Here is a 15,811-nt window from a genome sequence, read left to right as displayed (position 1 = left end):
GGTGTCTGATAACGGAGAACCCTCCCTGTCAGCTACTGTATTCTGAGGTGGTGGTGGTTGAGAGCAGCTGACATCCAGACTCAGTTCAGACATGTGCCCATAAGAGGACATTCTCTGCGCTGAACCTGTATCTGCTGATCTCCATTGTGTCTGTCAGTCATCTGTTCTGCTCAGCCTCATCAGTTTAATAGCTGTCAAATGAGGGACAGACGGCACTTTAGGAAATACGCTAAGATCTCAACATCAATGTCCAGGAGCTTTGAGTCCCATGCTACTCAGTATGACGTGTGTTTCAGCTCAGAAAATATTTCGAGGTAAATCTAAAGACTGGTTTCGTTTTTGTAGATGCTGAGCTCATCAGTATTAACGGTGGAGACACTTTTACAAGAACTCAGACTTTACCCAACAAAGAAAAGGTAAGGACATTATTGCATTAAGTACATTTTTCTTTACTGTGTCTATGTTGCGAACTGAAGGAGAAATAGTGCCGTTGTATTCAGGCTATTTTTAAGTGCGCTGTGTATGGAGGTGAAAAGTAAATGCAATTTGAACAACCCTTTGATTTAACATTGAAATGATGTCAAGTACAAATACAGTGGGTAGATATCTTATAAACTATAGCCTGCTGTACACTCAACGATGGTTTCATCACCTCATTAATTGTTGACGTCCCATTCGGTATTTTAATGCGCGAATTGTTTACGAAATGTAGTGCTGAACGCTAGTGTATGAATGTGTGTTGGTCGCAGTTGTAGGGACATAAAAGTTAAAGAAAGTACCTATTTAAGTGCACAATATTTATGAGTACATTTACACACATCGAATATCATGCTACTACAGTGCATTCATCTCCAAACTATCTGTGTTTAAAATATTTGTAGTTGTCAATTAGCAATTGCAGTTTTAAAAAGGGCTGGTGATTTCCCGGACTCACATAAAAGAAAAATAATAAAGACCTTTGTGATCATTGATTCCAACAATTTGTGCTGCATATTCGGGATTTTCGAGGAGAACACCGCTATCCATGGTGCTGAACTCAAGTTTGTGTTAGTGTGGTCCCTGTACTCATTAATCCACAAGACATATGGAGAAACTTCTTTTTCGACAACAGTGAAAGAGGATCAGAACATATGCACTAGTTTTTATGTCAGTATATACGGATTTAATTATTCTGGAAAATAACTGTAAAATCTCTGCTGTCCCTTTTAAATTGTGTCAAATTTTAACTTAAAACTGTTGTTGCGTGAGGTGAGCATTTGTCTGAGGACTTTCTGTGTCATAATGTTGTGTTTTTATATTTCCAGCAAGTTGCTTTCCGTTTCAAAAGCATTTAACTCGCTAAATAAGTGCTCAATTGTTTCCTTTAATTCTGAGTAAGTGGCGAATAGAAACGAAATTTCAGACACATAATAAATAGTGACCATACTAAGCGCATCTTGACTTGAGATTTGACAAAATGTTTAGGAGCAGTATGAAAACTGTTTCACTTGTGATATTGATCAGCGTGATGCTGATGTATTTCTTCAAGTGTAGAGGACAGTAACTCACTGCCGTTATCTACAATGGTGAACATCAACTCAGAGACAGAGATATAGTCCAGCCTGCAGTCTTTTAACTATGAGGAGCTGAAAACGTTTCAGTTTAAAGTTCAGGCCACAGACTCTGGTGTTCCTCCGCTCAGCAGCAACGTGACTGTCAACGTTTTAATCCTGGATGAAAATGACAATAATCCAACAATTCTCGCGCCATATTCTGAGCACGGCTGTTAACAGTGAGCATCCCTATTCTGCTGAATAGGATACTTTGTGGCAAAGATCAGGGCTGTAGACGCAGACTCTGGATACAATGTGCTCTCTTATCACCTCTCTGAGCCCAAAGGAAACAACCTCTTCCGCATCGGAACCAGCACCGGAGAAATCAGGACTAAGAGGAGAATGAGTGACAATGACCTGAAAACTCACCCTTGCTGGTGTTTGGTTTCTGATAACGGAGAACCCTCCCTGTCAGCTACTGTGTCTATTGAGGTGGTGGTGGTTGAGAGCACAGCTGACATCCAGACTCAGTTCAGACATGTGCCCATAAAGGAGGACAGCTTCTCTGCGCTGAACCTGTATCTGCTGATCGCCATTGTGTCCGTGTCAGTCATCTTTCTGCTCAGCCTCATCAGTTTAATAGCTGTCAAATGCCACAGGACAGACGGCACTTTCAGCAGGTACAGCGCCCCAATGATCACCACCCACCCTGACGGGAGCTGGTCTTACTCCAAAGCTACTCAGCAGTATGACGTGTGTTTCAGCTCAGACACACTCAAGAGTGACGTAGTGGTTTTCCCCGCACCGTTTCCGCCTGTAGATGCGGAGCTGATCAATATAAACGGAGGAGACACTTTTACCAGAACTCAGACTTTACCTAACAAAGAAAAGGTAAGAAATTAAATATATCATGTGCTTTTTGCTGTGCCCTTTCTATGCAGAGTATTAGACACAATATGGTGCAATTTATATACGTTATTTTAGAGAGACTGTTTCCACTTAGCGGTCAAGAAACCGCCATACTATTCACACAGACTACACGGTGGTATTATCAAATAGAAATAATCAAGGTTATTGCGTACTGTAGTTTGACATTGTAGATTGAAGCTTACAGTTCATTGGTTGATGTTTTCCAACTTTCAGTCATGTTGGGCCGCTGATTGTATCCTCTGTGTGAGTCGCTATCCATGGTGCTGAATTTATCTTTGTTAAGATTTAAATTACCAAAACACGATGCAAAACCAAACTTGGTTTAGGTGCACAGTGTTTTTAAATATATGTCTACATATGATTGGCAACAACTGTTGGACCATATGTTAATGATTTCATAATTTTATCGCCAGAATTAAAATTTTAATTTAGTGTTTGCAGCCACTTTATTGTGTAGATAAAAAAACATACAAAATAAAATAAATAAATACAAACAGTAAATAAAACAAAATAAATAAAATCACTTTCATGACTCTGTGTCCTTTGCTTGAATTTTCAGTTAATTTCCAAAAAACAGCTGTATTGCGAATAACACTTTAGTCATATATTGTTCATTGCAGACATCAGTGGACTGAACATTTGTCTTTGTCATTTTACTTTTTGAATTTTGCAAAGTGCTTTATGTTTCAGGAGAATTAGGAACGTATATGTCTTTCCAGTCTTGTTTTGTTTGATGTACGGTAGCATGTACTTGTGACGTATGTCCACATGGGGACACTATAGACCTTCACATTTCGACGGTGTCTTTATTACCTCAGGGCTCCTCCCAGAGTCAGCGGATGATGCATCTGTGGGCTTTGTTACAAAGAGACGTCGGGCCACAAAGAACGGTCGTCTTGTTTGCTCGTGGAAATGAAATACTTGTTCGGAATACTTCTTCCTTGATTTTGATCTCCTCGAGGTTGTAACATATTGCTCAGATTTGCCTCCATGCTCCTTCTCGATGTGTGGAATAATGCATTTGCCGAGCAGAAGGAGCTGTGTGTGGATATATCTCCTGTTCGTGCTGCTGGATTGTTACTGGGAAGCGGTGTCTGGGCAGCTCTCTTACTCCGTCTCAGAGGAGGTGAATCTGGGGACTGTTGTGGGAAATATCGCCAAAGATCTCAACATCAATGTCCAGGATTTGGAGTCCCGCATGTTTCAGATCGTTGCTGGATCAAAGAGAAAATATTTCGAGGTAAATCTAAAGACTGGTGTCCTGTATGTTAATGAGAGGATAGATCGAGAGGAACTCTGCGGCGATGAACCAAAATGTTCCCTCAGTGTAGAAGCAGTGATTAATAACCCTTTAAAACTGTACCGGATTGAAATTATAATCTTAGATGTGAATGACAATTCCCCGTCATTTCTCAGTACGTCACAGGTAATCAACATTACAGAGAGCACAGCAGCAGGAGCTAAATTCCCTCTGCATCCTGCTGACGATGCAGACGTCGGTAAAAATACTGTTAACAGCTACAAGCTGAGCCAAAATGAACACTTCTCTCTCGTCACACATCAAGGAGAGAGTATAGTCCCCGAATTATTGCTTCAGAAAGTTTTAGACAGAGAAAAACAGTCTGTGATCCGGCTCACACTGACTGCTATTGATGGAGGAACTCCTGCTAAATCTGGTACTATGGCAATTATAATCAATGTTCTGGACAGTAATGACAACCATCCTGTATTTAGTCAAACTCTCTACAAAGCCAGTGTGTATGAAAATGTAAAGATAGGCACATCTATAATAACGCTAAATGCCACTGATTTGGATGCAGGTCAAAATGGACAAGTACTATATTCATTCAGTAAAGTAGGCAGAGGGAAACAACCTGATGTCTTTGCTATAGATGAAAAAACTGGGACTGTAACAAATAAAAAGAATATCGACTTTGAAGAAAATAATGCTTTTGAGATTCGAGTACAAGCCAGTGATGGAGCTTCTTCTCCTCTCACCTCAAATGCCAAATTACTGATTGAAGTTTTAGACGTCAATGACAATACCCCTGAAATTTCAGTGACATCACTGTTAAATACAGTCAAAGAAGATGCGTCCATCGGTACCGCCATTGCACTAGTTTCAGTATCTGATAAAGACGGAGGTAAAAATGCGATGGTGAACTGTGACATCTCAAAAAATGTCCCGTTCAAATTAGAGTCAAATTATAAGAATTACTACTCGTTGGTGGTGGACGGTCCTCTGGACAGAGAGAGCTCAGCTGAATACAACATCAGCATCACTGCTACTGATGAGGGCAGCCCACCTCTCTCCAGCACGAGCGTCATTAATGTCCACGTCTCAGATGTGAATGATAACAAACCTCGATTCACAGAAAACATAATCAATGTCTATGTGAAAGAAAACAGTCCAGTAGGAGCAGTTTTAAAAACTGTTTCAGCAATTGATGCTGACATCGATCAGAATGGTCAGGTGAGCTATTCAGTTTTACAAAGTAACAGTAACTCACTGCCGTTATCTACAATGGTGAACATCAACTCAGAGACTGGAGATATAGTCAGCCTGCAGTCTTTTAACTATGAGGAGTTGAAAACGTTTCAGTTTAAAGTTCAGGCCACAGACTCTGGTGTTCCTCCGCTCAGCAGCAACGTGACTGTCAACGTTTTAATCCTGGATGAAAATGACAATAATCCAACAATTCTCGCGCCATATTCTGAGCACGGCTCCGTTAACAGTGAGAGCATCCCCTATTCTGCTGAAGCGGGATACTTTGTGGCAAAGATCAGCTGTAGACGCAGACTCTGGATACAATGCGCTGCTCTCTTATCACCTCTCTGAGCCCAAAGGAAACAACCTCTTCCGCATCGGAACCAGCACCGGAGAAATCAGGACTAAGAGGAGAATGAGTGACAATGACCTGAAAACTCACCCCTTGCTGGTGTTGGTGTCTGATAACGGAGAACCCTCCCTGTCAGCTACTGTGTCTATTGAGGTGGTGGTGGTTGAGAGCACAGCTGACATCCAGACTCAGTTCAGACATGTGCCCATAAAGGAGGACAGCTTCTCTGCGCTGAACCTCTATCTGCTGATCGCCATTGTGTCGGTGTCAGTCATCTTTCTGCTCAGCCTCATCAGTTTAATAGCTGTCAAATGCCACAGGACAGACGGCACTTTCAGCAGGTACAGCGCCCCAATGATCACCACCCACCCTGACGGGAGCTGGTCTTACTCCAAAGCTACTCAGCAGTATGACGTGTGTTTCAGCTCAGACACACTCAAGAGTGACGTAGTGGTTTTCCCCGCACCGTTTCCGCCTGTAGATGCTGAGCTGATCAGTATTAACGGAGGAGACACTTTTACCAGAACTCAGACTTTACCTAACAAAGAAAAGGTAAGAACATATTAGTGTCACATGCTTGACATTGTATTACACTACACCAATGTTGAGAACTGCGTGGGAATTGATGCCGTTGTACTTGAAGTCTTTTGCAAAAAGCTTTGTGTCATGTAGGTGATTAGGGGAAAAATATGTGACTTGCGTTTGAGTTAATATACTGTAGAAATATTCAAAATTACCTGAGTATCTTGATATAAATTCACACAATGGAAATGTGTTGAATTAGTGATCTCAGTCATGACTTTCTGCTGAGCTGCTTTTTTTTTAAGTGTATGTGGCTTTCCATGGTGCTGAAGGCATTAGGTTCTTTGTTGCTTCTAAACTGCAGGACAAAATTGTAAATTATTTTCAACCCTATCTCATAGAAATTAGGCTTTCATACTGGCTCAAACATCAGCAATGTATTTGTGAAGATACATTCTTTGCCTTTAGTTTGATTGTGTTTCTTTTCCCTTCATTCGTGTCTGACTTTTGCAGAAAGCAGGGTTTTGTTTGTGTGCTGAATAAACCATCTTTCTGGAATGTTGATATTTTAAAAACCTTCTTCTGTAATCACATCAGTTGTCTCGTGAAGTTTTGACTTCATTTTGAAAACAGCTCAGTTTATTAAAAGATGCAATCATATTAAGTGTTAATCGAAATTATCACTGTGATGAATTAAGCAGTTCAACCAATTCTTCTTTGAGTTATGAAATGGTTTAGCTACATGTTCAAGTGGAAATTAAGAATGTAAAGGTCTGCTAATATTAGTGTATGTATGTTGAATGTAGTTCTCGCAAGTGTCCACATGAGGACATTGTAGACCGTCACATTTGAACTAACTCTTTGGTAGCACGGGGCTCCTCCCAGATTCAGAGGATGATGATGTTTCTCAGGCGATTTAAACAAAGACACTCTGGGAGCGAAAGAGGACGGTGCGACCACCATTTTCCTATTGTAGTGCTTATATGCTGATGAATTCATTTAGTATATTTCGTGATGCTGTTGTATGTATCCATATGAGTGGCCGTATCAGCCAAATCTATCTTTATGCCGTCTCTCGATGTGTGGAATAATGCATTTGCCGAGCAGAAGGAGCTGTGTGTGGATATATCTCCTGTTCGTGCTGCTGGATTGTTACTGGGAAGCGGTGTCTGGGCAGCTCTCTTACTTCGTCTCAGAGGAGGTGAATCTGGGGACTGTTGTGGGAAATATCGCTAAAGATCTCAACATCAATGTCCAGGATTTGGAGTCCCGCATGTTTCAGATCGTTGCTGGATCAAAGAGAACATATTTCGAGGTAAATCTAAAGACTGGTGTCCTGTATGTTAATGAGAGAATAGATCGAGAGGAACTCTGCGGCAACGAACAGAAATGTTCCCTCAGTGTAGAAGCAGTAATTAATAACCCTTTAAAACTGTACCGGATTGAAATTATAATCTTGGATGTAAATGACAATTCCCCGTCATTTCTCAGCACGTCACAGATAATTAATATAACGGAGAATACAGCAGCAGGGGCAAGATTCCCTTTGCAACGAGCTCACGATGCAGACGTCGGAAAAAATACTGTAAATAGCTACAAGCTGAGCCAAAATGAACACTTCTCTCTCGTCACACATAAAGGGGAGAGTGTAACTGTAGAATTACAGCTTCAGAAAGTTTTAGACAGAGAAAAACAATCTGTGATCCGACTCACACTGACTGCTATTGATGGAGGAACTCCTGCTAAATCTGGCACTATGGTGATTATGATCAATGTGTTGGACATTAATGATAATGCTCCTGTATTCAGTCAAACATTGTATAAAGCCAGTGTGTATGAGAATGCCAAGATCGGAACATCAATAATAACGCTAAATGCTACTGATTTAGATGCAGGTCAAAATGGACAGATATTTTACTCCTTCAGTAAAATAGACCATGTGACCGAAACGGATCTGTTTGCTATAGATGAAAAAACTGGAACTGTAACAAATAAAAAGAATATCGACTTTGAAGAAAATAATGCTTTTGAGATTCGAGTACAAGCCAGTGATGGAGCTGTTTTCCCTATGACCTCACATGCCAAATTACTGATTGAAGTTTTAGACGTCAATGACAATGCCCCTGAAATTTCAGTTACATCACTATTAAATGCAGTCAAAGAGGATGCGTCCATCGGCACCGCCATTGCACTAGTTTCAGTATCTGATAAAGACGGAGGTAAAAATGCGATGGTGAACTGTAGGATTTCAAATAATGTGCCTTTTAAATTAGAGTCAAATTATAAGAATTACTACTCGTTGGTGGTGGACGGTCCTCTGGACAGAGAGAGCTCAGCTGAATACAACATCAGCATCACTGCTACTGATGAGGGCAGCCCACCTCTCTCCAGCACGAGCGTCATTAATGTCCACGTCTCAGATGTGAATGATAACAAACCTCTATTCACAGAAAACCTAATCACTGTCTATGTGAAAGAACACAGGCCAGTCGGAGCAGTTTTAAAAACTGTTTCAGCAATTGATGCTGACATCGATCAGAATGGTCAGGTGAGCTATTCAGTTTTACAAAGTAACAGTAACTCACTGCCGTTATCTACAATGGTGAACATCAACTCAGAGACTGGAGATATAGTCAGTCTGCAGTCTTTTAACTATGAGGAGCTGAAAACGTTTCAGTTTAAAGTTCAGGCCACAGACTCTGGTGTTCCTCCGCTCAGCAGCAACGTGACTGTCAACGTTTTAATCCTGGATGAAAATGACAATAATCCAACAATTCTCGCGCCATATTCTGAGCACGGCTCCGTTAACAGTGAGAGCATCCCCTATTCTGCTGAAGCGGGATACTTTGTGGCAAAGATCAGGGCTGTAGACGCAGACTCTGGATACAATGCACTGCTCTCTTATCACCTCTCTGAGCCCAAAGGAAACAACCTCTTCCGCATCGGAACCAGCACCGGAGAAATCAGGACTAAGAGGAGAATGAGTGACAATGACCTGAAAACTCACCCCTTGCTGGTGTTGGTGTCTGATAACGGAGAACCCTCCCTGTCAGCTACTGTGTCTATTGAGGTGGTGGTGGTTGAGAGCACAGCTGACATCCAGACTCAGTTCAGACATGTGCCCATAAAGGAGGACAGCTTCTCTGCGCTGAACCTGTATCTGCTGATCGCCATTGTGTCGGTGTCAGTCATCTTTCTGCTCAGCCTCATCAGTTTAATAGCTGTCAAATGCCACAGGACAGACGGCACTTTCAGCAGGTACAGCGCCCCAATGATCACCACCCACCCTGACGGGAGCTGGTCTTACTCCAAAGCTACTCAGCAGTATGACGTGTGTTTCAGCTCAGACACACTCAAGAGTGACGTAGTGGTTTTCCCCGCACCGTTTCCCCCTGTAGATGCTGAGCTGATCAGTATTAATGGAGGAGACACTTTTACCAGAACTCAGACTTTACCCAACAAAGAAAAGGTAAGAACATGATTGCATTACGTGCCTGACATTTTATTACACTACACCAACGTTGAGAATTGGGTTGGAATTGATGCCGTTTTACTTTCAGTCCTTTGAAAAGCGTTTTGTATGAAGTCGGTGATTTGAAAAAAAGTACTGACTTGAATGTGAAATAATATACTGTAGAAATATTCGAAACTACTTGAGTATCTTGATATAAATAGACATATTGGTAATGTGCTGAATTAGTAATCTCAGTCATGACTTTGTGCTGAGCTGTTTTTGAAAGTGTATGTCGCTATCCATGGTGCTGAAGGCGTGTTTCTGGTCCTGTGTCGCTTCCAAACCGAATTGTGCAGTTGTAAATTATTTTCAACCCTGTCTCTTGAAATTAGGCTTACATACTGATTTATACATCAGCAATATATCTGTGAAGATAAATTATTTTCCCTCAGTTTAATTGTGTTTCCTTTCCCTCTGTTTCGTATCTGGCTACTGTAGAAAGCAGGTTTTTGTTTGTGTGCTTACGAAACCATCTTTCAGGAATGTTGATATTTTAAAAATCTTTTTCTGTAACCACATCCGTTGTCTCGGGAAGTTTTGACTTAGTGTCGAAAACAGGTCATTGTGTTAAAAAAACAAAACAAAACAAAAAACAAAACAAAAGTGATAATCTAAATTATCAGTGCAATAAACTATGTAATTAAGCCACTTGTTCGTTGAGTTATGAAATGGTTTAGCTACATGTTCAAGTGGAAATTAAGAATGTAAAGGTCTGCTAATATTAGTGTGTGTATGTTGAATGTAGTTCTCGCAAGTGTCCACATGAGGACATTGTAGACCGTCACATTTGAACTAACTCGTTGGTAGCACGGGGCTCCTCCCAGATTCAGAGGACGATGATGTTTCTCAGGCGATTCAAACAAAGACACTCTGGGAGCGAAAGAGGACGGTGCGACCACCATTTTCCTATCGTAGTGCTTATATGCTGATGAATTCATTTAGTGAGTTTCGTGATGCTGTTGTATGTATCCATATGAGTGACCTCATTCGCCAAATCAATCTTTATGTCGTCTCTCGATGTGTGGAATAATGCATTTGCCGAGCAGAAGGAGCTGTGTGTGGATATATCTCCTGTTCGTGCTGCTGGATTGTTACTGGGAAGCGGTGTCTGGGCAGCTCTCTTACTCCGTCTCAGAGGAGGTGAATCTGGGGACTGTTGTCGGAAATATCGCGAAAGATCTCAACATCAATGTCCAGGATTTGGAGTCCCGCATGTTTCAGATCGTTGCTGGATCAAAGAGAAAATATTTCGAGGTAAATCTAAAGACTGGTGTCCTGTATGTTAATGAGAGAATAGATCGAGAGGAACTCTGCGGCAACGAACAGAAATGTTCCCTCAGTGTAGAAGCAGTGATTAATAACCCTTTAAAACTGTACCGGATCGAAATTGTCATCTTAGACGTGAATGATAATTTCCCGTCATTTCTCAGCCAGTCACAGATATTCAACATTACAGAGAGCACAGCAGCAGGAGCTAGATTTCATCTTCATCCTGCTGACGATGCAGACGTCGGAAAAAATACTGTTAACAGCTACAAGCTGAGCCAAAATGAACACTTCTCTCTCGTTACACATAAAGGAGAGAGTATATCTCCAGAGTTACAGCTTCAGAAAGTTTTAGACAGAGAAAAACAGTCTGTGATCCGACTCACACTGACTGCTATTGATGGAGGAACTCCTGCTAAATCTGGTACGATGATTATTATAATCAATGTGTTGGACAGTAATGATAATGCTCCTGTATTTAGTCAGACTCTGTATAAAGCCAGAGTGTATGAGAACGCCAAGATTGGAACATCAATAATAACGTTAAATGCTACTGATTTAGATGCAGGTCAAAATGGACAAGTGTTATATTCGCTCAACAAAGTAGGCCGAGGGAAAGAAACGGATCTGTTTGCTATAGATGAAAAAACTGGAACTGTAACAAATAAAAAGAATATCGACTTTGAAGAAAATAATGCTTTTGAGATTCGAGTACAAGCCAGTGATGGAGCTTCTTCTCCTCTCACCTCAAATGCCAAATTATTGATTGAAGTTTTAGACGTCAATGATAATGCCCCTGAAATATCTGTTACGTCATTGTTAAACACCGTAAAAGAAAATGCGTCCATTGGCACCGCCATTGCACTAGTTTCAGTTTCCGATAAGGACGGGGGTAAAAATGCGATGGTCAACTGTAAAATCTCCAATAATGTCCCTTTTAAATTGGATTCAAATTATAAGAATTACTACTCGTTGGTGGTGGACGGTCCTCTGGACAGAGAGAGCTCAGCTGAATACAACATCAGCATCACTGCTACTGATGAGGGCAGCCCACCTCTCTCCAGCACGAGCGTCATTAATGTCCACGTCTCAGATGTGAATGATAACAAACCTCTATTCACAGAAAACATAATCAATGTCTATGTGAAAGAAAACAGTCCAGTAGGAGCAGTTTTAAAAACTGTTTCAGCAATTGATGCTGACATCGATCAGAATGGTCAGGTGAGCTATTCAGTTTTACAAAGTAACAGTAACTCACTGCCGTTATCTACAATGGTGAACATCAACTCAGAGACTGGAGATATAGTCAGTCTGCAGTCTTTTAACTATGAGGAGCTGAAAACGTTTCAGTTTAAAGTTCAGGCCACAGACTCTGGTGTTCCTCCGCTCAGCAGCAACGTGACTGTCAACGTTTTAATCCTGGATGAAAATGACAATAATCCAACAATTCTCGCGCCATATTCTGAGCACGGCTCCGTTAACAGTGAGCATCCCTATTCTGCTGAAGCGGGATACTTTGTGGCAAAGATCAGGGCTGTAGACGCAGACTCTGGATACAATGCGCTGCTCTCTTATCACCTCTCTGAGCCCAAAGGAAACAACCTCTTCCGCATCGGAACCAGCACCGGAGAAATCAGGACTAAGAGGAGAATGAGTGACAATGACCTGAAAACTCACCCCTTGCTGGTGTTGGTGTCTGATAACGGAGAACCCTCCCTGTCAGCTACTGTGTCTATTGAGGTGGTGGTGGTTGAGAGCACAGCTGACATCCAGACTCAGTTCAGACATGTGCCCATCAAGGAGGACAGCTTCTCTGCGCTGAACCTCTATCTGCTGATCGCCATTGTGTCGGTGTCAGTCATCTTTCTGCTCAGCCTCATCAGTTTAATAGCTGTCAAATGCCACAGGACAGACGGCACTTTCAGCAGGTACAGCGCCCCAATGATCACCACCCACCCTGACGGGAGCTGGTCTTACTCCAAAGCTACTCAGCAGTATGACGTGTGTTTCAGCTCAGACACACTCAAGAGTGACGTAGTGGTTTTCCCCGCACCGTTTCCGCCTGTAGATGCGGAGCTGATCAGTATTAATGGAGGAGACACTTTTACCAGAACTCAGACTTTACCCAACAAAGAAAAGGTAAGAACAACACGTTTATAATGTTTTAGAAACAATATTGTGAGTGTCACTAAACGCTGGGCTTGTTTGCTCTTTATGTATTTAGTAGGTCGTTAGTTTTTCTTTCCTTTTTGTAGCTATATGGATCTTAGTGTATGTGTTGACACGTAACACGTGTTTTGGAAAATGGTTTTGTACATTTTCTCCCATGGTAATGGTGACCTTTTGCATCTGACATCGTCTAAAACATGTAAACCAGTCCTTACAATCTAAACGCAGTATCGCTGTCCATGGTGCCGAAGAGGGGAAGTGTAAACCCGTAATGAAACTTGTCCTGGTATTGCTGTTTTTTGTTTTTTCTTTTTTTTTTCTAAACATAGAAAGAAAGGTTGATTTCATACCTCTTGACCATAATTAACAACAATACTGCGTTACAATTCATACATGTGTTTTTTGATCAGTTGCCAGTTGTCACTTTCATGATTTCTTCTTGACAATTGCACTGATACACAGATTTCGCGGTTTGGGGCGCAGAGTATGCATCATAGATTTGATAGTTGATTGCAATATAAGAGACTAATTTTCCAACATCTTCTTAAATATTCCTAGGTATTTGTCTTGTTTCCTGCCAATTCTTTCAGTTCGCTTAATGGCGTTCAGTCTGAGACTATCAACAAAGACCCTGTGAGGGCTATGGCATTAACGGCGTATTTAAAATAATAGCCTGGATTACATTTTTGTTAAAGGGATGCGCATGCCAATCACAAACAGATGAGTTGACCCTCACTTGGAAATAACGAAATACATGATTGCAAATACATAATTAGGAAATACAGAAAACATTGCTTTGTACCAAATATGACGACCAGTTTATTAAGTATTTTTCAAAGAATATAAACTGATATTTTCTGACTTTCTGTTCATTTTAACATTGGCCATGTTTTTATGCTGAGCATCAACTGAGAGATAGTGTGAGCAATATTAGACTGTTTTTCTCCTGGCTTGTGATGCAATTGGTCCACAAGGCCATAAGGGGGCGCTGTAGACCATAACACAGACACTATTTTATTCAAATCCTGAGGCCCCTCCTCGATGAGGAGCGTGATGATGTCTTGTTGGGCTGTGACACAAAGAGACGCAGAAGCACACAGAGGAGGCTGAGACGTTTTCTGCACTGTGGATAAATTAGAAGAAAAGGGAACACAGTTTGGGTCAACACTCGACATCCATTAGACTTTTTCTATGCTGGATTCACGTCGGATTGGATTATGACTTCGATTAACAGGAGTCCTGTGGTGGCATACGTGTTATTTGTTCTGCTGGATTGTTACTGGGAAGCGGTGTACGGGCAGCTCTCCTACTCCATATCAGAGGAGGTGAATCCGGGGACTTCTGTAGGAAATATAGCCAAGGATCTAAATCTCAGTGTCGATGATCTGGAGTCTCGTATGTTTCAGATTGTTGCCGGATCAAAGAAAAAGATTTTCGAGGTAAACCTGAAGACTGGTGTTCTCTTTGTCAGTGATAGAATAGACAGAGAGGAGCTCTGCGGCAACGAAACAAAATGCACAGTGAGTGTAGAGGCTGTGATAAATGCTCCACTGAAGCTTTATCGTTAATAAATATTCTAGATGTTAATGACAATTATCCGTCTTTCACTGCTAAATCGCAAAATATTGAAATAGCAGAAAGCACTCTGCCTGGGACTAAATTTCTTGTGCTGTCCGCCTATGACGCTGATGTTGGAAAAAATGGTATCAATACATACAAACTAAATCAGAATGACTATTTTTCACTGTCGGTGAACAAAGGAGATACTGTGTCTGCTGAGCTAGTCCTCCAGAAACCTTTAGACCGTGAGAAACAGCCTGTAATTAAACTCACACTGACTGCTGTAGACGGAGGGACACCTCCAAAATCCGGAACATCACAGATCATAATCAATGTCTTAGACGTTAATGATAACACCCCGATCTTTACAAAGCCATTGTATAAAACAAGTATTACAGAAAATGTTCCGGTTGGGACGTCAGTAATAACAGTAACAGCAACAGACGCTGATGAAGGGCCAAACGGGGAGATTTCATATTCCCTTAGCAGCAAAGATCAGGACCATGTTCTGGAAATATTCCAAATTGATGAGCTCACAGGTTTAATGACAGTTAAAGGAAAGATTGACTTTGAAGAGCACCCGGCTTTTGAAATCCGCGTGCAAGCTAGTGACAAAGGCTATCCTCCAATGGCAGCACAGTGCAAAGTACTAATAGAGGTGTTGGATTTAAATGACAACACTCCTGAGATATCTGTGACATCATTAATCAACAGAGTGAAAGAGGATGCAAACATAGGCACTGCTGTTGCACTTGTGTCAGTTCTGGACCGAGATGGAGGTAAAAATGGAGCAGTTCATTGCGATATTAAAAATGACAGCCCCTTTAAATTGGAAACAAATTATAAAAACTATTACTCTTTGGTAGTAGAAGGACAACTAGACAGAGAGAGTGCTTCACATTATAATGTCACCATCATAGCTACAGATGATGGAACCCCTGCTCTCACCAGCACCAGTGATCTCACGGTTTATATTTCTGATGTCAATGATAACTCGCCTCGCTTCTCAGATACTGTGGTCAATGTGTATTTAAAAGAGAACAGTCCTGTTGGAGCGGTGCTGAAAAAAGTTTCTGCTGTTGATGCAGACATCGATCAAAATGCACAGGTGAGCTATTCAATTGTAGAAAGTAACAGTAACTCACTGCCGTTATCTACAATGGTGAACATCAACTCAGAGACTGGAGATATAGTCAGCCTGCAGTCTTTTAACTATGAGGAGCTGAAAACATTTCAGTTTAAAGTTCAGGCCACAGACTCTGGTGTTCCTCCGCTCAGCAGCAACGTGACTGTCAACGTTTTAATCCTGGATGAAAATGACAATAATCCAACAATTCTCGCGCCATATTCTGAGCACGGCTCCGTTAACAGTGAGAGCATCCCCTATTCTGCTGAAGCAGGATACTTTGTGGCAAAGATCAGGGCTGTAGACGCAGACTCTGGATACAATGCGTTGCTCTCTTATCACCTCTCTGAGC

The 15,811-nt window shown here is 41.5% G+C and overlaps 2 protein-coding genes across 13 annotated transcripts in view; both read left to right on the top strand.

Moving 5' to 3' along the window:
• The window catches only part of LOC125894504 (protocadherin alpha-C2-like), a 232,042-nt gene that overhangs the window by 109,467 nt on the left and 106,764 nt on the right, over positions 1-15,811 (top strand). The window contains exon 1 of one of the 12 annotated variants that reach the window (XM_049585932.1): positions 6,766-9,293. The exons of the other annotated variants lie outside the window; for them this stretch is intronic. Within the exon in view, the coding sequence (XP_049441889.1) occupies positions 6,849-9,293 (2,445 nt within the window). The 5' untranslated portion in view covers positions 6,766-6,848. Of the gene's footprint in view, positions 1-6,765; positions 9,294-15,811 lie in introns of those variants that run through there. 12 annotated transcript variants of the gene reach the window in all.
• LOC125894988 (protocadherin alpha-6-like) lies at positions 10,599-13,372 on the top strand. The gene is made up of 2 exons (XM_049586757.1): positions 10,599-12,743; positions 13,364-13,372. Exons 1-2 carry the CDS (start codon positions 11,034-11,036, stop codon positions 13,370-13,372), a joined length of 1,719 nt encoding a protein of 572 aa, XP_049442714.1. The 5' UTR covers positions 10,599-11,033.

This window comes from Epinephelus fuscoguttatus, linkage group LG9 (assembly GCF_011397635.1).
Source record: "Epinephelus fuscoguttatus linkage group LG9, E.fuscoguttatus.final_Chr_v1".
In the NCBI taxonomy this organism is placed as follows: domain Eukaryota; kingdom Metazoa; phylum Chordata; class Actinopteri; order Perciformes; family Serranidae; genus Epinephelus; species Epinephelus fuscoguttatus.
Note: the sequence above shows the minus strand (reverse complement) of the source record. Positions and strands in the feature narration are given on the sequence as shown.

Excerpts from the sequence above, each read along its gene's own strand:
- LOC125894988 (XM_049586757.1), top strand. The coding sequence starts at position 11,034 with ATGATTATTATAATCAATGTGTTGGACAGTAATGATAATGCTCCTGTA.